The sequence below is a fragment of the Alosa sapidissima genome, chromosome 8, assembly GCF_018492685.1.
Source record: "Alosa sapidissima isolate fAloSap1 chromosome 8, fAloSap1.pri, whole genome shotgun sequence".
Taxonomy (NCBI): Eukaryota; Metazoa; Chordata; class Actinopteri; order Clupeiformes; family Clupeidae; genus Alosa; species Alosa sapidissima.
The window spans coordinates 6,218,700-6,241,573 of record NC_055964.1 but is presented as its reverse complement, the minus strand read 5'-3'; the positions used below and the strand labels follow the sequence as shown (position 1 = coordinate 6,241,573).

At 42.7% G+C, this 22,874-nt stretch overlaps 4 protein-coding genes and 1 long non-coding RNA gene across 13 annotated transcripts in view; 3 read left to right on the top strand and 2 right to left on the bottom strand.

Annotated features, from left to right (window-relative positions):
• The window catches only part of si:ch73-138n13.1 (microtubule-associated protein futsch), a 45,361-nt gene extending 41,979 nt beyond the window's left edge, over nucleotides 1–3,382 (bottom strand). For all 4 annotated transcript variants that reach the window (XM_042100671.1, XM_042100674.1, XM_042100672.1 and 1 more), the window contains exon 1: nucleotides 2,832–3,382. The gene's annotated coding sequence lies outside the window, so the exon portion shown is untranslated. The remainder of the gene's footprint in view (nucleotides 1–2,831) is intronic.
• LOC121715226 (GTPase IMAP family member 4-like) lies at nucleotides 1,867–7,519 on the top strand. 6 transcript variants are annotated; one of them, XM_042100703.1, is made up of 5 exons: nucleotides 1,867–2,099; nucleotides 3,812–3,947; nucleotides 5,153–5,904; nucleotides 6,084–6,197; nucleotides 6,986–7,519. In XM_042100703.1, exons 3-5 carry the CDS (start codon nucleotides 5,172–5,174, stop codon nucleotides 7,147–7,149), a joined length of 1,011 nt encoding a protein of 336 aa, XP_041956637.1. In that variant the 5' UTR covers nucleotides 1,867–2,099; nucleotides 3,812–3,947; nucleotides 5,153–5,171; the 3' UTR covers nucleotides 7,150–7,519. The 6 variants fall into 6 exon arrangements, with proteins under 6 accessions (XP_041956637.1, XP_041956635.1, XP_041956638.1 ...); XM_042100701.1 differs by having other exon boundaries at nucleotides 5,149–5,904; XM_042100704.1 differs by lacking the exon at nucleotides 3,812–3,947 and having other exon boundaries at nucleotides 5,149–5,904.
• A 592-nt stretch (nucleotides 7,520–8,111) lies between these two features.
• crybb2 (crystallin, beta B2) lies at nucleotides 8,112–10,220 on the bottom strand. The gene is made up of 5 exons (XM_042100723.1): nucleotides 9,961–10,220; nucleotides 9,501–9,619; nucleotides 9,053–9,185; nucleotides 8,576–8,718; nucleotides 8,112–8,281 (listed from the first exon to the last, which is right to left on the bottom strand). The coding sequence occupies exons 1-5, from the start codon at nucleotides 10,021–10,023 to the stop codon at nucleotides 8,113–8,115; spliced, it is 627 nt and encodes a 208-aa protein (XP_041956657.1). The 5' UTR covers nucleotides 10,024–10,220; the 3' UTR covers nucleotide 8,112.
• A 649-nt stretch (nucleotides 10,221–10,869) lies between these two features.
• kazald3 (Kazal-type serine peptidase inhibitor domain 3) lies at nucleotides 10,870–17,978 on the top strand. The gene is made up of 4 exons (XM_042100717.1): nucleotides 10,870–13,142; nucleotides 14,320–14,480; nucleotides 15,394–15,541; nucleotides 16,003–17,978. Exons 1-4 carry the CDS (start codon nucleotides 12,644–12,646, stop codon nucleotides 16,083–16,085), a joined length of 891 nt encoding a protein of 296 aa, XP_041956651.1. The 5' UTR covers nucleotides 10,870–12,643; the 3' UTR covers nucleotides 16,086–17,978.
• Nucleotides 17,979–19,286: 1,308 nt separating this feature from the next.
• LOC121715246 lies at nucleotides 19,287–21,281 on the top strand. The gene is made up of 3 exons (XR_006033570.1): nucleotides 19,287–19,298; nucleotides 19,645–19,647; nucleotides 21,192–21,281. It is a non-coding gene; the product is annotated as an uncharacterized LOC121715246 (long non-coding RNA).
• The last annotated feature ends 1,593 nt before the right edge of the window (nucleotides 21,282–22,874 follow it).

The window sequence follows — 22,874 nt, the reverse complement described above, 5'->3', positions numbered from 1 at the left end:
TAAAATCTGTAAAGTCTATAAAAATGTATTTTTATGTTGTATTTGGCTGCTGTGTTTGACTGAAATGTAGACTATTATTTTTTCATTTCAATACAGTATATGAAACAAACCTCAGTTTAGATAATCATATTCACACATTTTTTTTTGCCTAATTGACAACCATGGCCATGATAATTGATAATATAAAATGAATGTGCACCATGAGCAAATGATAAAAAATCTTTCAGAATGCTTTCCATTCTTGAACTGCATCGAATTGCATCGAATCGCATTGCATCGAATCGTACTGAATCGTTTTTTATAAACATGTATCTTTTCTTGTATCGAATCGTGCCCATGTATCTGTAGATGCGAATCGTATCGTCTTTTACATGAGAGATTCACACCCCTACTAGTTTTCATACATGACATTACCTACGATTACACTCAGTAGGATAAGTATCACAACTGATGCTGCGCAGCGCCAATCATGACTCATTCTCATGACTTCATGAGAAGATCATCATCATGACTCGGTGGACTGAACAGTGTTTTCCCTGTGTTTTCTTGATGCATTTCTAGCTATCGTCGGTGACGCGAGAGAACTACAGTCAGAAGTTATTAGGGAAGTGCGGTGTAAGTTTAAATTAATTTGTGCGTAGTGGCGGTGTCATTCATTTATTTTACATGTCTTACAACATAAATAAATGCATTCATAGTCTAGTGAAGTCAGATATGAGCATACAAAGACGCGTAACTTATGTTAAGCCTATGGTAGATAGGCAAAAGTACACTGTTACTAACGAAGGTATTATAGCAGTATTATAAATGTGGCGACAGAATAGCCTAACTTGGGTAGACCTAGCGTTTAGTAGCCTATGCATTTGCGGTGATAGCCAAAACTAATCCTACAACCAAAGAAAGTAAAGGAGATTATTTGTACCTGCGTTAGGCAAATAAAGGACGGGACTGCACCCTTCACAAACCGTAAAAATGAAGTTTATTAGTTTTACAGTTGACTATTGACTGGCAGCATCTGACGCGCGTCAAGACACCAAAGTTTAGAACTCTATTACATTATTTTTAACGGAGCAAAGCCCACTGGCGGCATCTGACGTGCATCAATGCCAACATTTTGAAAATTGTTCTATCTTTGAGCGTCTTTAATCATAGGCTTTTGAATGAGGGTGGCAAATCCCTAGTCAAATTTAAGTATTTTTTACATACATGCATTTTAACTCTCAGAGTAGCCTTTTGTGCCTTCAGATCAAGCCAGCGAGTATTTACAAATAAATCCTTACTTACTTACATACTAAGTATAATTGGTCTAGGAAAATCAAGAAAAGTATTCTTAAATATACAAGTCCCAGCAGCAGCACAAACACAACATAAAACAATACACAGCAGAGCAGCATGATCACAAACACCACAATGGCTCTAACAAAAGCAGTGATTGCTTGTCATTTTGACTGTGGCAGTACTGTGGCAAGCCATTCCCAAACTGAAATGATCAAATGCTAACAGGACATCACTGCACTCCAAACGGTTGAAGATGATTTGTTTGTCAGAATTTTTATTTTCTGGTCTTGAGGACTTGCTTATCTGACTGGAAGTATAGGGCTAAGTATTGCATTTCAGCTGTGCTCTTTCCTCACAGGAATCCACTAGTTCAGATAGGACTAGCCTGTCTTCTTTGTGCACCATTTCCTGTGAAGAGTAGGCTATGCTGAGTGTGTGTGTGTGTGTGTGTGTGTGTGTGTGTGTGTTCAAGCCACACACATTCACTGGTTTGGCCAGTTTTACAGAAGAAAAATACCTCATGTGCATTTGTAATATGCCTCTCGCCTACAATATAGGCTTCTCCTTCAAACACCATTATAACCCATAAATCATTAGTGTTGAAAAGGTGAGAGGGTAAGATAACCTACAACTGTAGCCTACTCCAGAAAATCAGAAAAGTTCCAGGAAGCAAATTTAGACTAAATTAATTAATTGGGCATACATAATAGCCTATTCGATATAATTAATCAGGTGAATCCGAACTCATTCCGCAGGCTGTAGACCGGTTAACTTGATGATTCAGGTTGAAGATGGATGAATAGGTATCGTCGCTACCAGATGTAGGCTAAGTTAACTTCACAGAGGAACACTGGGATCTTCATGTGCATAAAGTGGTGCTTTGGGGAACAGGGTGTAAAATGGTCCGTGTTGACTACACACAAGAACCCAGCAACTAACCTGTAAATCTGCGGTGTATTTACTTCGGAAACCGAACAACTGGACAATGAAACAACATCAAAGGTTATAAGCTAACTTGGCTTTGGTAGGCTACATTTTAAAACATTGTCGGAAAAATAATGCGCTAGTGAACCATTGTGGTTCCAAAGAAACCAGTTTATGAATGTACTCAAATCCAAAACTCCAAAAGGCTCTTTGAGAAATTATCCAACGTATGTTTCATTGTGTTCATTCCCCTAGTAGTGTTTGAGTTAACCATTATTTTAAGGTTATTGGCGCTGGTAAAATGGGATGCTGTGAAATGTAAGTTAGGCTAAAGAATGGTGAAATTATATTTTCACATTGTGTACACAACTTCAATTCAGTGCATAGTTTATCCGTATAAAATACAGTAAGATAGCTGCTATCGTGCTGGCTAACTCTACCAAATGACTATTGGGCTCAATATTGTTAGCCAAGTAGCAAGACCCCATTGCTGTCCAACTAAGCTAGCCACAGAACCAAATTCGTCAGCTGAGTCCTCTATGCTAGCTTGCTATCTAATCAGGTTGTTAAAAAATTAAACACAACAACTACTACATTTTAAATTGGTCTTGACTCTTAATTTTACTTACCTCTATGGATCCCAGGGCGTGTCGGTATGTTTTCCAATTTGAACTTTATCCAGCAAGAAAATTCTTCCAAAAGTAGAAGAAAAAAGTAGACAGACTGTCTCCTCTTTCCTTCCTTGGGTATCCAGCCAGCCAGTAGTCTGTTAGCAAGCAAACTGGCTTGCTATCGCCGTAGAAAGGGCAACGTATAGCCAAGATAACTTCAGCCCGACATCTTTCCACCTGTCGTTTCTCTTCTTTTTACGGGCTAGTTTTGTCTTTCTGCCTCCGGGAACGGCTTTGTACCTCAACCAATCCTTTATTAGTCCGAGGCCATTACTGTGATCTGAACGAAGACTCGGTTCGTCCCCCCCAGAGACGTAACCTGGCTGCCGCGGAGAGGTTAAGGTCCGTAAGTGTGGCCGGGTGATGTAGGCTATAAATTACCTGTGCATTTTTAATGCACCTGTCGACCCATTGTAATGTGCCAAACAAAACTTCCTTTCGACTCGTGTACCTTTTCTCATCTGAACATAACTTTCACATTGTTGTGGTTCACTGTACCTTGCCTCAGCCTAACTTGCTGGAGAAAACCCGGAAAACGGAGGCGCGCGGCTCGGATTCCACGGAAGGAGAAGGGATTTGTTTTGGTATTCAAACCCAACCAGCTATCCGGCGAGAATGGCATCGTGTGCAAGGTGACACGGGGAAAGACGTTGCCAATTCTGCCACCTTGTGGAATAAATTGAACGATACACTTGTTCTTGTGTAAACTTCCCCAAAATCCACGTTAGCCTACATGTTGGGGTAATTTGTTGTGTTCAGTTAACTTAAGCTGATTTTTTCCACCCTTTCACACATTTAAGTGCAGCAAAACATTCACATAGAAACACAGTGTTTACAGAGACCCAGATTGTGATGGAGATTGTGGTAGACATGTTCAATCATGTCATAGGCCTACCTCTCAGTCAGACCTATGGTGTTGTCTTTTTTTTATTGCACAGACAAAGAACTCGGGAATTTATTCTAAGAAGCATCCGATCGTTCTGAGGAAGAAACAAACACATGGCCTAGGCCCAAGTGTATATCACACAAAAAGGATACCGTTGGCTACCTGATTGCTAAAAAGCATCACAATGGGTGAGAAAATTAAACTTAAACAGACATAGGCCTAGTCTTTTAAGTAGTAGCACAAATGGATGGATTTGTGGATTTCTCTTAAGGTTCCTCATGTCAATGTACAGTTTTACCCATTAGCAAAACAGCTATGTACTGTTGTAGAACGTCTTTGTTTGCTACATTTGTATAGAAATGAACTAATTCTCAACCTCAAATGATAATTGTACATTAACAGGTGATGCACATGTCATATCACATCTGAGGATTGTGCTACTTGGCAACAGAGCGGCTGGAAAGAGTTCAACAGGAAACACCATTCTGGGAAAGAGGCATTTGCCTTGAAGAGATCTGCCCAATGTGTGAAGAGAGAAGGGGTGGTGTTAAGCAGGCAGGTAACGGTCATTGAGGCACCAGGTTGGTGGAAGAACTTCTGCATAAAGCACACACCCGCGTTAAACAAACTGGAGGTTGAGATTAGCACATCCATGTGTTCGCCAGGGCCTCATGCATTCCTCCTGATCATACGGTTAGATACTACTTTCACCGAAATGCACAGAAAAGTAGCAAAAGAACAACTAGAGCTTCTGGGTAAGAGATGCTGGAGTCACACGATTGTGCTGTTCACCTGTGGGGACTGGCTTGGGGACACAACCATTGAGGAGCACATTGAGGCTGAAGGCATGGCTCTCCAATGGGTGATTGAGAAATGTGGCAACAGGTATCATGTTGTAGACAATCAGAATAGAGGCAATAATGCACAAGTCACAGAACTTCTGGAGAAAATAGAGGACATGGTTGGAGGACGTGATGATTGCTATTATGAAATGGACAAAATAGACATTTCACAAATTCCTCGATTTCAGCCAGATGTTTATCCAGATGATTATTTTCTTCAGCAAAGACCAAAGGCAGCACTGAAGCCAGAGATAAGTGTCAGATTAGTAAGGGGTAAGTCCCAATAAATGAATACAGATAGTTGCCTTGTGATATGCTAGTACATCTTTGTGGATTACATTATTATTATTAATATTATTTATTATTATTATTATTATTGGTGATTTATTATGCACTGTCCCGTAATAAAGTGAACTAGTACGTTTTGACATTTCAGTAATGGTCATTTATCAATTCTATGAAACTAATCAAATATGACACAAAGTGTTGTGTTATGACTGATGACCTGAATTGCCCCAGTTAATACAATTTCGATTTCCCTATGAAGCTAGTAGTCCATTACTCAAGGACATGAGGGTGGTATTGCTTGGACACACTGCTGGTGGAAAATCCTCAGCCGTGAACACCATCCTGGACAGACAGGAATCTGATGTGTCCCAAGGAAAACCCTTCTGCATGAAGAGAGAAGGATGCATCGCAGGGAGACAGATTACCTTGGTCGACACCCCAGGTTGGTGGAGTAACTCCCTGCTCCCAAACACTCCTGAATGGACTCAGAGGGAGATACTGCGTAGCACGTCTCTGTGTCCTCCAGGACCACACGCCGTGTTGCTGGTCATCCGGGCGGACTGTGCATTCCAGGAGAGGAGCCGTGTGGCGCTGCAGGAGCACCTTGGCCTTCTCAGCGTGCCTGTGTGGAGGCATGTTCTGGTGTTGTTCACTTATGGAGACTGGCTGGGAGACACATCCATTGACCAACACATCGCGAGCGAAGGAGAAGCCTTGCAGTGGGTTTTGGAGAGCTGTGGGAACCGGTACCACGTTCTCAACAACAAGGACAGAGGAGACTTTACCCAGGTGACCAGGCTGCTAGAGAAGATAGAAGACATGGTGGCGGCAAATAATGGCAGCCATTATGAGATTGACACACAGATTCTGGCAATGATGAAGGAGAGAAACAGCAATGCAAGATGTGAGGATTTTTTCAAGAAGACAACCATCTTCAACCAGGAGAAGGTCACAATAGTCAGTAGAGAGATGATGGGTGAAGAAAATCACAGTAACGGCTTTGGCCCACCAAATAGTAAGTTACTTGGCATAGTGTAACATATATTTACATTCGGAAGCATGCTCTGGCTCTGTCTGTCTTTTTGTCTCTGTCTGTCTTTTTCTCTCTCTCTCTGAATTTCCTGTCTCTTTGTGCATTTACCCTTTCATTTACTGTGGATGTCTTCTTTGTAACTCTTTTTTTAATCTTTTTAGTGACAAGAGAACCCCAACCTTTCGAAAATATGAAAATCAGGGATGCAGATTTAGAGATAAAACAAGAGATACTTCCAAAAATGAATCAGAGCATTGTGTTTGGTCCACCAAACAGTGAGTCAATTCCATTAATATTCAATATTCTGTAGGCCTAGGCGATCTTGTAGTTCAACTAGCAGGAAAAGGTAACAGGTAATTAGTACTCAATGACTGTCAGGGCCTTCTTTATAGGCCTAACTATTTTCAAACAAATGAAAAAATCTTTAACATTTTAGCTCACCATTTATTCTTTGCATCTGCTTCTCTTTTCCTGATTGCTCCCTACTCTCATTCCCTACTGTTATGCGATTTGATTGACCGATTGACTGCAAACAAGTAGTGTGTGTGTGTGTGGGGTGTGTGTGTGTGTGTGTGTGTGTGGGGGGGGGGGGGGTGCTATCAATTTTTACCAGTAGTAATAACTAATTCAAGGCTTACATTCTCAAGTAGTCTCAAATTTGCTCTGTGTGTATTTATTTGTTACATTTGCTAAATAAATACATCTAATAAATACATCTTGGTTATATTGTATAATTAATAGCCTGTAGCACTGAGGAACAGTATATGAGGAAATCTTCACAACTCTGAAACAGCTATTTGGTTTTTGGTCATACGCCATACTTCATATGTCATACGTCTTGCACTGGGCCCCCAGTGCAGATTTATGGTTCTTCACATAAAACCCTGAGACAGGTCACTTCTCAGCCAAAGAGGCCAAGTATTTGCTGCTGTTTTTGACACAGGGCTGCAAGAAGGGAGAGAAAGAGATCCATTTTAAAGTGACACAAGGCAGCACTCGTGTCGAATGCAGAATGTGTCTTTGGAGCTGAGCCGACTGTTTTTTTCTCTTCTCCCTGTTGTAGTGCAAGGGGAAGTCAGCTCTGATGCTGCCTATGCGTCTGGGACTACTCAATCTTTTCAAGTCAGTGAGTGTGGAAGTGGGCCGCTCTCATCAGCTTCCTCTTTTAAGAGTTCTGGGTTCAGCTCTCTACCCAAAGCCACAGGAAACACCGGAACATTGAACTAATGCATCTGTAATAGTATGTTTGTCATTTTAGGGAGAAATTAGTTGCTGTTAAGAAAGTGATAATAATAATGTATTCGATATAGTGTCATACAGCATGCCTTGTTACTACCAATGTGTCAATGGCTCTGTTACTGGGGTCAATTCCATATACTTCTTAACTACCTGGAACTACACTAATTCAGGTAATGTTACGTTTTCTTAAGAAAAAGTTTTTTTTTACATTTTACTTTGTAATAATATATTTTCCAAATATGTATTTTTGTGGACATAGTCTGGATGCTTTGCTAATCATGTCCCAATAGGAAGGACCAGTTGCACCGAATTGCAATTTATTTTTGTTGAATGCTCAATAAAAGCTTGATAAAGTAAATTTGATAATGTTGATTTCAACAAACCCTAAGAGATTACATCAATAATATCAGAGGTTGGTAAGCTGCAAACAACTTTAAGTTTTTTTTTTTGGGGGGGGCGGCAGCCTTGAGCAAGGCACCTAACCCCTCATTGCTCTCCGAGCTCTGCTGTTGTTGCAGGCAGCTCACTGCGCCGGGATTAGTGTGTGCTTCACCTCACTGTGTGTTTCACTAATTCACGGATTGGGATAAGTGCAGAGACCAAATTTCCCTCACGGGATCAAAAGAGTATATATACTATTATAAGTTTGCAGATTAAAAGTTATCTATGTTTTTCTTCAGAAGGAGATTGAGTCAAAGATCACTCCTCTTCAGTTGTAACGCAAAATCATTTATTCGCATGCAGTAGCAAAGATATCACTGACACAGTGGCGATGGCATCAAACAAGTTCAGCATCAAAGAGGCAAAAAGTGATGGTGCTTCTTGGGGGTTAGGTAGTCAGGGGTGAGGAGGGGGTGAGGTGGTAGAGGATGCAGATGTTCAGGAGTAAAGGCGTCAAGGTGGGGCAGGGAGGGGTGCAGGTGTTTTGGGGTGTGGGGGTCAGTTAGAAGCTCAGTTAGAGGGGTGGAAGGTGCCCCTCTGGTGCCACTGCATGTCCCGGATGCGCCTCACAGACTGGATCAGAGCCTGCTGAGCACCAAACTCAGAGTTGTCCTTGTACTCGCCCTTCTCAAACAGGTACTGGTAGCCTCTGTATCCTGGATACTGATAGCCCACCCAGCTGTGAGTCACAGGTGAGAGAGAGAAAAAGAGAGAGAGATAGAGGGCAAAAAGACATGGCAACCAAATTGAAATGCTGTCATAAAGATAAGTAATTACCAATTGGCGAGACTTTTGGTGAAAATTATATGTCAACATTATCTATATAGTGGTCTTCTCAATGCAGTAGAAGATGGCAATGCTCTTGATTTGCTTACTCAACTGAAGTAATGTTTTTGGATTATCGTAGCCTAACCTTGTAGTACCAGAATCAGAGTTTCAAAGCGACCGTGCAAGGAGAGTGAGTTGTGCTTACACTCCGCTCTGGACTCTCACGGAGGAGACCTTCTCATGGTAGCCATACGCATGAAAGCTGGGAACATCATCATCTATGATCTCGATCTTCTTCCCTGCGAAGCTGGGGTTCTCATACAGCACGATCTTGTGTTCCTGGCTGTCCTGAGGAACCAATCACAGAGACACCACAGCAGCGTGCTCATTAGGAAAGCAAGAGATATAAGAGGCAAGAATGCATATGGAATTGAATTGAAAGGTGGGTATATACTGAAAGTCAGGGCTAGGCTGTACTGATAAATGTATATAGACACAGTAGATCTACAGCATGGATGACGATGATGACGCAACAGTAATAGAACAGCAGGGAAGGGATTATGATATATTTCCAATTGAATTGATTAAAATACTTCTATCCTGATAGTGATCCCTGAACTGGCTGGAGAGGACCAGAATGGGTGGAGATCAAGCCAGAAGCTAAGTGAGAGGGAGTGGTTACCACTTTGATGGGGCGGAAGGCGAAGATGCAGTCACTGCGTCTGCTGTTGGTCCAGGAGTCCCAGCGAGGATACTCGCCCTTCTCAAACACATACTGCTCCCCCTTGCAGCCAGGCTGTTCATATCCCACCCATCTGCAGGAAGGTTTTCATTTCACAATTGACACTTTCCAAATGCACAGTATGTTTCAAGACATCTCTTTCCCATTGTCTCTGTCACATACTCTCTTTTGCGATTCATATTTGTGTATTTTACACTATTCTTTGTCCTAAACACACACACACACACACACACACCACACTCCTCTACTGTACTGTAGGCATCCATACACACTCATATGAATGTGATACCGGTTTCTCTTTGATGGCATCCATGGCAGATTTCCCAGGTAAACACCACCCTCTCTGCCCATTCCATCCCACCCATCTCTCTCTGGACTCCCCACTCACGGTCCACACGGCACCAGTATCGAGCCCACTTTCTCCACGCCCGCCTCTTGGAGATTGTTACAGGGCCCAGTCAGCTCATGACATCTGCCTTGGAAGTTCTCCTGCTCATAGATGATCAGCTAGATGGGAAGAGACATGAGAGAGACAGAGGAAACAATAGCTCAGAATGGTTCGTTCATTTGCCCTGTCATGTTTGTCACCTGATTTAATGGCCTGCTGGTGGTTCATCCAAATTAGACACCACGACCTGTTTATGACCGTCTGATTTAAGCTAGTGCACTGTCATACTGGGCCACCTGTTTCTTGCTGACAAACTCCACCCCATAGTCATATGATGTATGTGGACTGGGCTGTAGTAATGTTATAAGGCCGTCAGGGAAAGTGACGTGTGAGAGTGAAGCATGACTGAATGAGAGTGCATGGTGGGAATGAAGAACAAATGCAGCCCCACCCTCCTCACCTTAAACGCACTGGTTCCTGACTGCTGTTGCTTGGATGCAGGGTTCTGGTGGTCCGTTGCCATAGTGACCTGGGCTGAGTTTGACAGACAATGGTAGGCCTAAGTACTTTTTTACTTTTTTGGCATTGCACTGATGGAAAAATAGTTATCTCTCAACACCTAAAACAGATCACTTTAAAAATTATATTTCTAAACTGAAAATAAATATTATGGTCTTCATAACAATACACATACAGAGCTGTAATAACATATTAAGCTAAAATATAACCCAATACATTCTGGAATGATAAAACTGTAATAATATATAGAACTCCTACATGGAGTAATTTGAAATTGATATTGGAAATTATTATGTTATATTTATATTAAGTTAAATAAAATATAAACATATATCGGTGAACATTCATGTCTTTAGCACTGACAAATTCTGCATATACACAAATTATTATGCAACTAATCACAATAAACAATTATTTCATGCACCATTAAAACAAATCTAAACTAAAACAGCATAAAGAATTTGGAAAATATTTATCCATCCACAATAAAAAAAATAAATTAAAAAAAGCTTTTTTGGAACACAAACCAAACCAGCGCTGTCTGCTTACCAGCTCCTGATTGTGCCAGTCTGTTTGGGGTGGCACGAGAGGCGCAATATATACGGCAAGCCTAGGGGTGGAAACTTTGCCAAAGCTGCTTTGTGTCCAGGGATGCCCTCCTAATCATGTCCTAATAGGCTGGTGCAGCCCAGCTGGGCTTTGGTGGAGAGAGTCGTACCAACCTGCACCCCTCCAACCCCCTCCCCTCCCCCCCCCCCACAACATGCCCCCCCAGCCCCACCGCTCCAAAGCTCCCTCCCACCTCCCCCCGCCCCGATGCCCCCACAAAGTTATTTCATTAGTTGTCAATTTCAGGCCGCCGGTCATTGTTTGATATCCCATGATTCAGCACAACCAGTGCCAAGAGTCCGAGATTCACAATGAGGACAGGCTGTGGTGTGTGCTTGAAGCGAGGGAGGGGGGAGGGAGAGAGAGAGAGTCAGAGAGACAGACTGACAGAGAGACAGAGAGAAGAGAGAAGTAACCTTTTCTAGTATGCAAGCTTTTCCTGTAGGCCTAATGTTCATATGTTCATGATGCACGGTACAGCAACATACATTATGCCTATATTTATGTACACAAATAGATTATATACTTGCAGACCTGCTTGTGTTTAACTTTGCTGTATCATAACTCGAGCTCTTTTAGTATACATCATCTGTTGACAATTAACGCCTCAGTTGTTTATACAAATACACCAAGAAAATACTTATTTCACTTCCTTTACATATCCACATATAAGGCACAAATCTTCCATGGTATTTTTCATGAAATATAATTACAGTCCAGTCCATCAGCCGAGGTGGAATGCGCTATCTTCCCAGGATGAGTGATTTGCGCAGTTGGAGAGGACCAAAGGAGTCAAAGTGTACATTACCTGAAGTATATTTTGTCACGAAAATAAATATTTATCAAATTGTATTCCAGAAAGGCATCCTAGTACCTCTGGAGTGATCATTAGAGGAGATTCTGAGTGAAAGACGTCTTGCAATAAGACGATTGTCCCAGCAGATGGCAGTGTTCGAGAACATCTGGTAAATAGGCTATGGATTAGAATCGGTTAGATGAGCATTCCTGTAGGATGGTATAACAAACAGGACACAATGATGACTTATTCAGGAATTAGCCGCCGAAGTGCATTCAAACCAAACCAGGATTATTTCTCTCATCCCTGATTATTTATTTATTCAAAGCCTAAGACGTTTCTAGATGTGTATTTATTCGGTTTATCCAATATTTGAGCAGTTTTGTATTGGGAATTCCGCTGGCCGGTTGCCTTTGCCTAGGCTACTTCCCCCAAGCCCATGCCTGATCTAAGGTTTCTCACGCCAGTGATATTGGGCAGCATTAATTGATTTAGGATAATGCCTGCATAGCTGGTTAAGTAAACCAAACATTCGTGCAGCCTGTCCACCTGGTGGACATTATTTTTAACACACACGCATCTGTCTCAACTCATCAGTTGACACTGGTAACGGCATTGGATTACCAAAGAAAATGCAAGCAAGCCTGTCAAAATACAGATAATAGGCCAAGTTTTCTTGAGCTATGTTGAATTATCTGACATTATTAATGTGTAGCATGCAGTCTTAATTGACTTGTTAAAATTGCAACAAGTGTGCTATTTTCCCCCGTAAGCGCAACATGCTTGATGAAGCTGTTACCAATCACTCAAGGTAGACCGACAAGGCATTACCGGGGGGATGGGGAAAATGTCAAGAGTAGAGACGGGGCGGACTTCAAAGACAGCAGTGCTCTGCTACAAACCGGATATCTCTCTCCCCGAGAATTATATTTTGGAATACTTTAGGCTACCGTCTCCAAACTAAAGACGAACTTTTGCTGTAATACATTCAAATGCAGTTGTATTGCTTATGGTGAAAAGCAATACAAACACCTCATCGCGTCTTCTGGATGGGTTTTACCTTGCTGTCAGATGCCCAAGTTTGTTTTGACATGGATTCCTTAACCATCGTTACTTGGCGTTATGTGGCCTAATTGGAAAAGCAGCGAAGTCTGTAATTTAACCTAAATTACACAGACCAACACTTCAGTGTGTCAGCGGTGGACCACACTCTTCCATCATGCAATGGGTTAAAATCATTTTGGCATTAATTGCCGTCAGCATCGGGATATGCGACAGTTTTCCAAATTACAAATACGAGGATATTGATGAGGATCTCGCCACCTTTGATTATTACCGAGCCATGGTTGAAATGGATGAAAGGAATTCTACAGACTGTGCCGATTGTGTCCCAGAGCTTTGTCCGCAGACAGCTGGCTGTCGAGCGGGTGTCGTTTTGGATAGCTGCAAATGCTGCTTGGAATGTGGGAACCTGGAAGGACAAACGTGTGATCTGGATGACAAAAATGTGTACTATGGTTTGTGTGGTTCTGACCTCGAGTGCAAGCTCGACTTAGCAGAGTCAGTAGATGGCGAGGCACCGGAGCCGCAGTGTGTATGCGTATCGCAAGAGCCCTTGTGCGGTTCGGACGGAAAGACTTACATGAATAATTGCAAATATAAAGAAGCTAAGTTTTCTGACCCGACACTCAACGTAACCACAGGTCCTTGCAAAACAGGTATTGCCTAATAGTCTACTTGAAACATTTATAATGTCCAAGGAGTAAAATTGCACAAGAAAATGTGAAGCATTCTACAGGCTGTCTACTTGAAAAATGAACCTTAAAATGTTGTCAAATCTCATAGTCTATGTTATGTGTCAGTAATTTAGTTAATGATATTCTATTCACACCACACCACACAAATTACTATTATATTCACAACACCTGTCACAAATTACAGTACTTGTAACAAAACAGATCTAGGCTATATATCACTGTAGACCAATGAACTGACATACTACCAAGAGCTAACCAGTTGGGCAAGGAACACTTTTTGCTACCTAAATCTAACTCTCATGGGTATATTTTGTAATAACTGAGCTTTGATCTGTATCTCGCCAGGTATAAAGAAATTATAGAGCAGGCAGTAAAAAAACATTCAGTCACACACAATTCAATTACACCAGTTACCCAAGTTATTAACAGCGTAAAATACAGGTAGGCCTATCATATCAAACATCAGGAAGGATTCTTTATAGGGAGTTGTGTAGCCCCCTGTATTTGAGATGTCAAGTGTAGTGCTATAACTTTCATCATTACTTTTGTCGCTCTTTGGACTAAATTTATCTCAAACAAGTCTTGAAAGTTATATGACACAATCAAGAGGTTAAAGAATAATTAAATGAAAAGAAAATCACCAGTTAGCCTGTAAGCACACCCATTTTTGAGCAATTTGTTTGCCTTATGCCTTTGTGGGCATGAACAGTGACTACCCTCAGCCTGTGTCCTGTGTCTGTTTTGGGGAATGTTTTGCGCCAGCCCTATAATTTTCCCACTCAGTTTAAGAGAAGATTTACTGCCTCTCAAGTAGGTCCAGGAGACAGAGCGGAGAGAAGAGCTTACACCGACAGCAGCTTTTGAGATACACAGAGAGAGAGAGAGAGAGAGAGAGAGGAAATAGCTCTTGAACATTATCCTCTCCCTATCTGTTTCCTCTCTCTCTTTGACCCGACTCTCTCTCTCTCTTACTCTTTTATTAAGTCCCAATTATCCCAACTGACACCAGCCACAGGGTAAAACAGCACAGAAACTTTCTGTGTCTGCTCTCTCTCTCTCTGTTTCTCTCTCTCTGTTACTAACACACACACCCTCCTGTTTTTTGCTCTCTACACTTCCGTCTCTGGTGCCTGTCCAGTCCCTATCATCAAGGTGCCCCCACATGACCATGTGAACGTCACGGGAAGCAGCATGGCGCTCCTGTGTGAGGTCTTTGCCTATCCCATGGCCCTGGTGGAGTGGAGGAAAGACGGTCGTGATATCGTCCTTCCTGGAGATGACCCGCACATCTCCGTCCAGGTAGTTCACTCTGATGTGACAAGGGTACTGAAGACTGAGGGAAGTCCCCACATTTGAAAACACTCCTTTTTAAGCCAAGAGATTTATTTCAAATCCTCTACATGTGTATTTGCAAATATTATGACATTGGCTGATTTACACGTTTCAGTAGTGTTTGGAAATAGCTTTTCGAGTCTAATTGTTTTAGTTTGTAACTGTTTCAAAGGAGATGTTATTGAACAAGACCCATTGACTTAATCACATTAAACATCATTATGCATTGTGGAAACATTTAACAATGATTGTAGAGGAGTTTGACCAAGAAGATGAGTGTGAACATTGAGAACTAGAATGGAATTTTATATGTAATTATCTCTTGGCAGGGGGTGTTGGCAGCAAACTGAGGTTAATGTTACGGCTGCACAGTAGAGCTCTCATCGTTCCTAAAACAATAAAGCAATGAAAAGTTATGCGATCCACAGCAGTATGAAGCACAAGGGGGTCTGTGTTATGGTACTGCCCATGCATGTATAGATGGTTTCTTAGTGATTGTAACTGCGTATAGGCTGTTGGAAGTGCCTGTGGAAATGTTTATTGGATGAAATCCCGCACCTAGTGACAAGTATTTCCACTGATCCCATCCAACACCTGTATCTCCTTACAGCGTACACTTAGAGTAGGAGTCTCTGGATGGATCTCTTATTTCATTGAGTGGGAACCACGGAACAATATAATTCTTTGTGTTTGTGTGTGTGTATGAGTGAGTGTGTGTATGTGTTGGGGGGGGGGGGGGGGGGGGGGTGCGGGGGTGGATGAGTGTGTGTGTTCCACATGTGTATTTGTGTGTGTGTGTGATTGAAAAACAAAATGATGCAATGCAAGTTTCGAGAGAACATGTACATGTATCTAATTGAATCTCTGGATTGTCTCTCAGTCTCGTGGAGGCCCCCAGAAGTACGAGCTGTCCAGCTGGCTCCAGATCGAGGAGGCCACTCAGATGGACTCGGGCACCTACCGCTGTGTGGCCCGCAACGAGCTTGGCAACGCCTCGGCCTCCGCTATTCTAGGAGTCCTGCCTCCAGGTAAAAACCACAAAACGACTTTGACCCTTTGACCCTGACCCCCCCTCCTATTTGGAGGGGTTGTTAGATGCACATGTTGGGCAGGTTTAAGCCTTCAGGTCATCCAGGTCAAGGGCCAGAATTGAGACCTCTGAAATGTGAAGCCTAGACTCCTTCTTGGGTGGTGGGGTGGTGAGGAGATGAAGTAGTGGATGGAGTATAAGGAACAGGGAAGAGATGGGGGGGGGGGGTGTTTGGCAAGTTCTACTGTGAGCTACTGTCCTGCTTTCCATGGAAGGCTGATGGAAACCGATACATCTGTGCTCCATTTGTGGGTGGATGGATCCAAGAACCATAATTAGGATAGATTAGAGGCCCCTTGCTAACAAGATGTCAGGGAAATGCCAGCATGGGTCCTGCTGTTGATATTCGAAAGTTGGAGTCTGTTTGTGAGTAACCGGATCCCCTGTTTGTGATTCCAGATGAAATGTCCACTTACGTGGACAATATGAAAGAGATGATGGGATTGGGTCTGTCAAAAGACTACGATGAAGACTATTACTGAAGCACAGGGACATTCAGTCATAAAGAATCAACAACCAGCTTTCAAATGAAGGACAGATTCCTCAGTGGAACAGTGGGACTTGTTGGTTCATCAACAGTGCAGTCACCAACACTACGGTACATTGGTGCTTCCTCTAAAATACCATCTGATCAAAACATTGAGGTCTCACACTAATCATACTAAGCATACCATCTGGAATACATTTTTTTTTACTCTTTTATTTTCATTTTGTTTTTATTTGTGTAACTATGAAGAATGGCTTGGGGCAGGAAGGACAGCTTTTTGAGAAACACCACAGCAGTCAGTGTCCTATGAGGACAGTGACACAAACGTTTCATGATACCACTGGTGGTGGCAGGGGATTTAACACACACACACACACACACACACACACACACACTGTGCTGCACCCGGCGTATGTGTGCGTTGGGGCAGCTGTGTCTCGACACCCACAACGATGAATGCCTCCATTGTTTCATGGACTGCCCCATTGCAGTCCATATTTCTGACTGACCATAAAACAGGGTGAACTTCTGTAGGGTGAACTTCTGTAGTACATTCCAACTGATCTAAAGCTATTTCAATGGGAGAAGAAGAAAAACCAATAACCCCCACTGTCATCTTTGTTTTTTTTTCTTTTTTTTCTCCCTTTTCTGTCCTTTGAACAACGTTTGGGGGTATCCGTTTCACCCCCCCCCCCCCCCCCCCCCCCCCCCCCATGTCTTGTGCCGGCATAATGTACAAATGCTAACTTGAATTTATTGAGGAATACTGAGTTGGTCCTTTTCCTCTGCACCTCATCTGGAGAGAAGCGTATTTCAGGCTCTGACTTTGTGTATGTTTCCACATGTATCCATATGTGCTCCTGTTACACACTGAACATGTATGTGTGTTTGTCTATGTCTGGATTTTAGTGTATGCTTATGTAAAGCACATGGATGAACAACCATGCGTATGGGTGTGTATGTCTGTGTGTGTTTGGATGTATATGTGTGTTTCTGTCTACATGTGATCAAGCATGGGTATGAAAGAGCAGACAAAACTGTCTTTGTGTGTTTATCATTGTGTGATTGTTTGTCCTCCTGTGTGTGTGTGTGTGTTTCTATATGTCTGGATTTTAGTGTATGCTTATGTAAAGCACATGGATAAACAACCATGCATATGGGTGTGTATGTCTGTGTGTGTGTGTTTGGATGTATATGTGTGTTTGTGTCTACATGTGATCAAGCATGGGTATGGAAGAGCAGACAAAATTGTCTTTGTGTATTTATCATTGTGTGATTGTTTGTCCTCCTGTGTGTGTGTGTGTGTGTGTGCATGTGTGTGCGTTTTCAAGTCTGAGATTGAGGAAGTCCACAGATGGTTTTAATGTATCTTGAGAGTGCTCATCTGTGCAGACAGGAGTATGCGTTTACACTCACATGCCCACAGGGTGCTCCTGGTCATCCAACTTGATGAAAAAATGAACTACAGCAGACCTGATATTGAAAGATAATCTTCAGACATATGTTGGCACAAGGTATGTTTTAGAAACATCACCGAGACAGAAAGAGCTGGTACTGGCAACAGTCATTGTGAACGTAGCTTTGTCAGGTCTTGGCCTCACCTCTATGCAGAGTAAAGGAGCTTCACAGGTAAAAGCTTCAATTATTCTCCGAATAACGTTTAATTTCTTTCACTGTCTTTGTTTCTTAGTTCTGTAGTTTTTTTCCTTCTTCTGAAATACTTGTTATTCACTGTTGAGACAAGCTCCAAAGTCAGGAAGATTAATCCCCATATGCTATTTATATTTATGATACTGATCTATTATGTGATGTTAGCTCCTTGCTGTGGTTAGTATAATGTTTTCCCCAGACTTTCTCATTCAGTCATGTTTGCTTCTACATTCTTTGGTAAAATATATACTTGTAGTCATTCCTATGATTGAGTTTTCATTTTCTTTGTCTCAAGACCTATTAATCAAATTAAACAAATATCTTCATTTTGAGATCTGGATAAGGCCCATAGTGGAACCAAACACTTTAAACTGGGTTGGACTATGAAGCCAGAGTTGATTCCAAGATTCATATCATCTCTGAGCCTGTATGGTATTAAATGATCATAACCTCGAGCAAGCTCTACAAAAAGGTTTGTTTGCACACGTCTTGCAAACACCAGCCTGCAAAAGCAGCAGTGGCCAAACGTAAATCATGGAGCAGAGTAGTTTCACTGCTGAGGGCTGAGGCCCCTTGTGACTGACTTCATAACAGTCTGACGTACTGTAGCCTACCTACCTCAGGTCCTGCTCTCATTGAAAGCACATAAAACGTAACGGTAAATTCAGATTATCAAGGTAACGGTGCAGATGTCAAGAGAAGTTGTAGCAACAGATGTCTGTTTATGACACATGGTTTTATTTATTTTTGAACGACTTTAGACTGCGATAACAGAAGACCTTCTCAGGTGGAGGGCTTAACCTGACCTGAAAATAAAATTACATTTTACATATATATACAGTAACATTACCATATGCCATATACCACCTGTTAGAAATACATACTCTACAGTAAAACACACTTAAATATGCATTAGGAGGCTGTAAACAGCTGTCATATGATGAGCTTTTAACTGCATTTCATTGTCTTTGTACTTGTACTCTGCACAATGACAATAAAGTTGAATCTAATCTAAAACAAAACATATACTGTACATGTAAGCAGATACACTAAAAAGAGGAGTATAGGCCTAATAATGCACTAATACCACTCATCCAACTGCAGGAGCTTCCCTCCCTCCCTCCCTCCCTCTCTCTCTCTCTCTATCACCCTCTCTCTCTCCCTTTACCCTCCCTATCGCACACCCACCGGCAAGGGTCCAGTGGGCAATCGGCTTCCCCCCGATTCTGTGAAATCAGCTAATTCTGCTCCCTTTCTCCTGCCGCCCTCCTGGGGTCCGTGTGGAAAAACGAGGAGAAATAATTAGGGGATTGTGGGAATCTCCCGGAGGAAGAGGCAGGGAGCTGGTCCCCCTCCACACCGCATAGCCCCACACCACCCTCTCCGTTCCCCAGCCTCCCCAGAGCATGGCTAATATCCTGTGCAATGAAAATACATTACTGGCATACAGAGTTAAGGAGAGAGAGGAAGAGAAGGAAGAGGAGAAACGACACAGAGAACGAGGGGGAGAGAGAGAGAGAGAGAGAGAGAGAGATACCAGAGTGCATAAAAGAAAACTGTTCGACTCTGACAGAATTACAGGACCAGACATATCCGCATGCATGCACACTCACTCACTCACATGCACACACACACACACGCACGCACACACACACACACACACACACACACGCACACACACACACTGCCTGGAACATAGAAAGACAAACACAAATCCTGAGACACTAGATACACAGACACATGAACTTGCATGCTCAGTCTCCCACACATGTACACACACACACAGACACACACGCACACAGACACTCAAAATTCTCTCTCTCTTTCTCATAAACACACACACTCCCTTTCTCCAACATGAACATAAAAACTCAGACACACACACACTCACACTGACACTCAAGCACGTGCCCCCAGCTCTCTGTTCAGCTGACAGGGAGCAGGGCCCCCTAGACGTAGAAGCCCAGCATTCTTCCCCCCCTATTGACCCCAACAGGGTGCTAACAGGGATTTTCACTCTGCCAGTCTCATTTACTTTTCACTTAATGGATATTCCATGAGGTGCTTTTTTTCATACGCAAGACAACACACAGGCGCTCTCCACCAGAGCTATCCGGTGCTTTTCTCTCCGTATTCCCGAGGAGCGGAGCAGTGACTGGCACATGGAAACCATTGGAAAAATACTTTTCAGCTTTGCAGCAGGACACAGGCTTGGTTTGATTTAAACAAAGAAAACCGGTTCCAGACAGGGTTCCTCCTAAACACGCACTTGGCATGTTTTTACTTTTTTCCTCACAGAGAAAAGAGGCTCTGGCTTCTTGACAGAAAAGAAACATCTTTGCTATACAGATATACGTAATACATAAACATTTCATTACACATTTTCATATCTTATAATGAAGCTGTTGGATGAGCTAGATGCAAATGTTATGCTGTCTACTAAGGAAAAAATCAATTAAATGAAACTCAATAAATGTGTTGGCTTTTTTCAAGGACTCAGTCACTGGCATGTTCCCTAGAAGTGATATGAGGCTGTGAACTGTGAAGGGATGGTTTCATACACCACTGCCTCTGTCTCCACATCGATAAAACGCTGAGGATGTGAAGGCTTTGAGTTTGGTGCCATTCAGAAATCCTTTTTCCACACTGGGAGAGCACAGTTGTTCTACCACTGTGAATTATATCTAAATGCTATCCATATGGTTCCTTTGGAAAGAAAAAAGAAAATCTCAAAAACACTTAAGTCCTTTGTAAGTAGTAAGTTGTAAGTACAAGACACATAAGTGTATACCATGTTGTTTGTTTGTTTGTGTGTGTGTGTGTTTATCTCATGTTGTGTACACAGGGATGCTCCTTAGTCAGTGAAGTTGAGATATTTTCATGTTTATTGGCCCGTGAGCAAGACAAGTGAGCCCGCTCCCGAGGGACTCTTGTGAAGTCATACTGTAGTCTTGAGATAATCTTCATTCCAAAGGCATTTTACTGCGTGTATTACTACTGAACATGCTTAGAGAAGAAGGTCTGTGGGCCCCGTCTGGCCCTTCCCCCTGCTTCCCACCGGTTCTGTCTGCGCTCCGTAACATGTGACACGTCGACGGAGGCTTCAGCCACAGCTCTGTGCTCCCTCTTCCACCAGCTGTGCACCAGCCCTCTTCAGGAGCGATCTGGAAGCCCATCTACCCTCTACTTCACTTTAAATACGCACCAAGTCTACTCTTTTATGGATGTTACCTCTGAGATGCTTCTGAAAGTTTCACTCAGATGTAACACGTTAGGGTACGTTCAGACTTAGCGTCTCTTTTTGACAAAAGAAGTTATGCAGACCGCTTTTTTCAGTTTGAAAAAGAATCTGCCAGCGTTCTTGTTCCAAAAAGCAGCCGGAAGCGTTTTTTTTTGCGATAGGCACAGTAACTAACGTTACAAACAAAATATCGCGGAAGAATAAATTGAGGTTGGCTATTGCTTTTGGTATGTTATGGTAAAGTTGTGAAGTCATGTCAAACAATTCCCTATGCTCAGACACTAAAACGAGTCTCTCGACCGGTGTTCTGTCACCTTCTCCATTTTTTACTTGTCGTCATGGGAAACCACAGGTCTCGGTAATCCGCTTGTGATTGGTCAGCTGTAAAAAAGACAGCATGACGTATGGCGTTTTTCCGCTAGAAGTTTAATATTTCTCAACTTCTGAGCTGCAGAAAAAGACGGTTGCGGTTGCATTTTAAAAGAAGCCGACAACTTTTTTGAAAACACAGTCTACTCCATAGGGTTATAATGTAAAACGGACGCCGGCAGCTGCAAAAAAGACGCTTAGTCTGAACGTACCCTTATATTGACATTTCTTCATTTAGCAGATGCTTTTTATCCAAAGCGACTTACAAATAGCGTTTACAAACGGAAGTTCAGGAGGAGCGTGACGGAATTTGCTACGCCTCCTTCTTCAATCAGTCAGGTCAAAGATCCTTGATTACTAGCAAGATAGAACAACGTCATTTGTTACTATGGGAGCAAAACGGGACAGTTCCGGTCTGCATAAGTGGGAGTGTCACCTTACGTCACTAAATAAACGTTCTCTCTTAAAGGAGAATTCCGGTGTGATATTGACCTAAAGTGTATTGAAACATGATACCGAGTGTGAACGTATGTCTCATAGCCCATCTCGGCTTGTCCCCTGCACTCCAAAATCTGACGCTAGTTAGCCGATGCTACCAACAGCTTTTTCAATAGTGGTGCTTCGGCATCGGGCTAGCCATGCAAATAAATCACTGTTTTACACCCATTTACGAGGCTCAATGTATCTCCACACTTCATTGGTAGACTTCCGAGGGCCCTGACATTTAAAACGAGACATTGAGAACTTTGAAAAAGCACTGGTAGTTTACTTACAAGACGATTTATACAGCGCCAGTAAATAGTAAAGATGTCAATGAATCACAAACGCGACAGGTTTAGTTAACATGTGTTTACTACACAACCAGATGGGAAAACACACAGCCCCGAGTGGAACATCCGGGTCACAGGGTTAACCACTTAACCAATAACACTCCTGGCGCTACCCTCTTTTCCTTCAAAACAAATAACACCAATAAGCAGCATGGCAAATGACATACAGCATATACAAAAACAATGCACACAAGCCATACACACGACTGAATAGGAAGACAAAAGGGAACCCAGAGACACCCAGAACACGTCTCAATACATTTCAAACCCCTCCAGTCTTTGTGGCAGATGTCGCTGACGCCCAGAACGTCTAGGCCCAGCGCCCGGGATAAGCGCAGTCTCATCTGACTCCACAGGAGGTGATGCCACAACAAACCGGTCCATGTCATCACGAGGGGGACAGGGCATAGGAGGAGACTCCGACATGGCCGGAGGAGGCTCCGATATGGCTGGAGGAATGTCAGGGCCCTGCGGATGCGTTACCTCCAGGTCGTCATCTGACACAGGGTAATCAGGAACCATCCCCGCAGATGTCTGGGAACTCCCCACCATGTAGCAATCGGCCAATCTGACTCTGTAGGAGGTCCGACGGAGCTGAGATCCGGTGAACTTACGTATATTGCACCAAGCACCTTCGACACTAAGGACCAGGTATCTGTCACGGGCCTTTGACTTGTTACGGTCCCCATAGAGA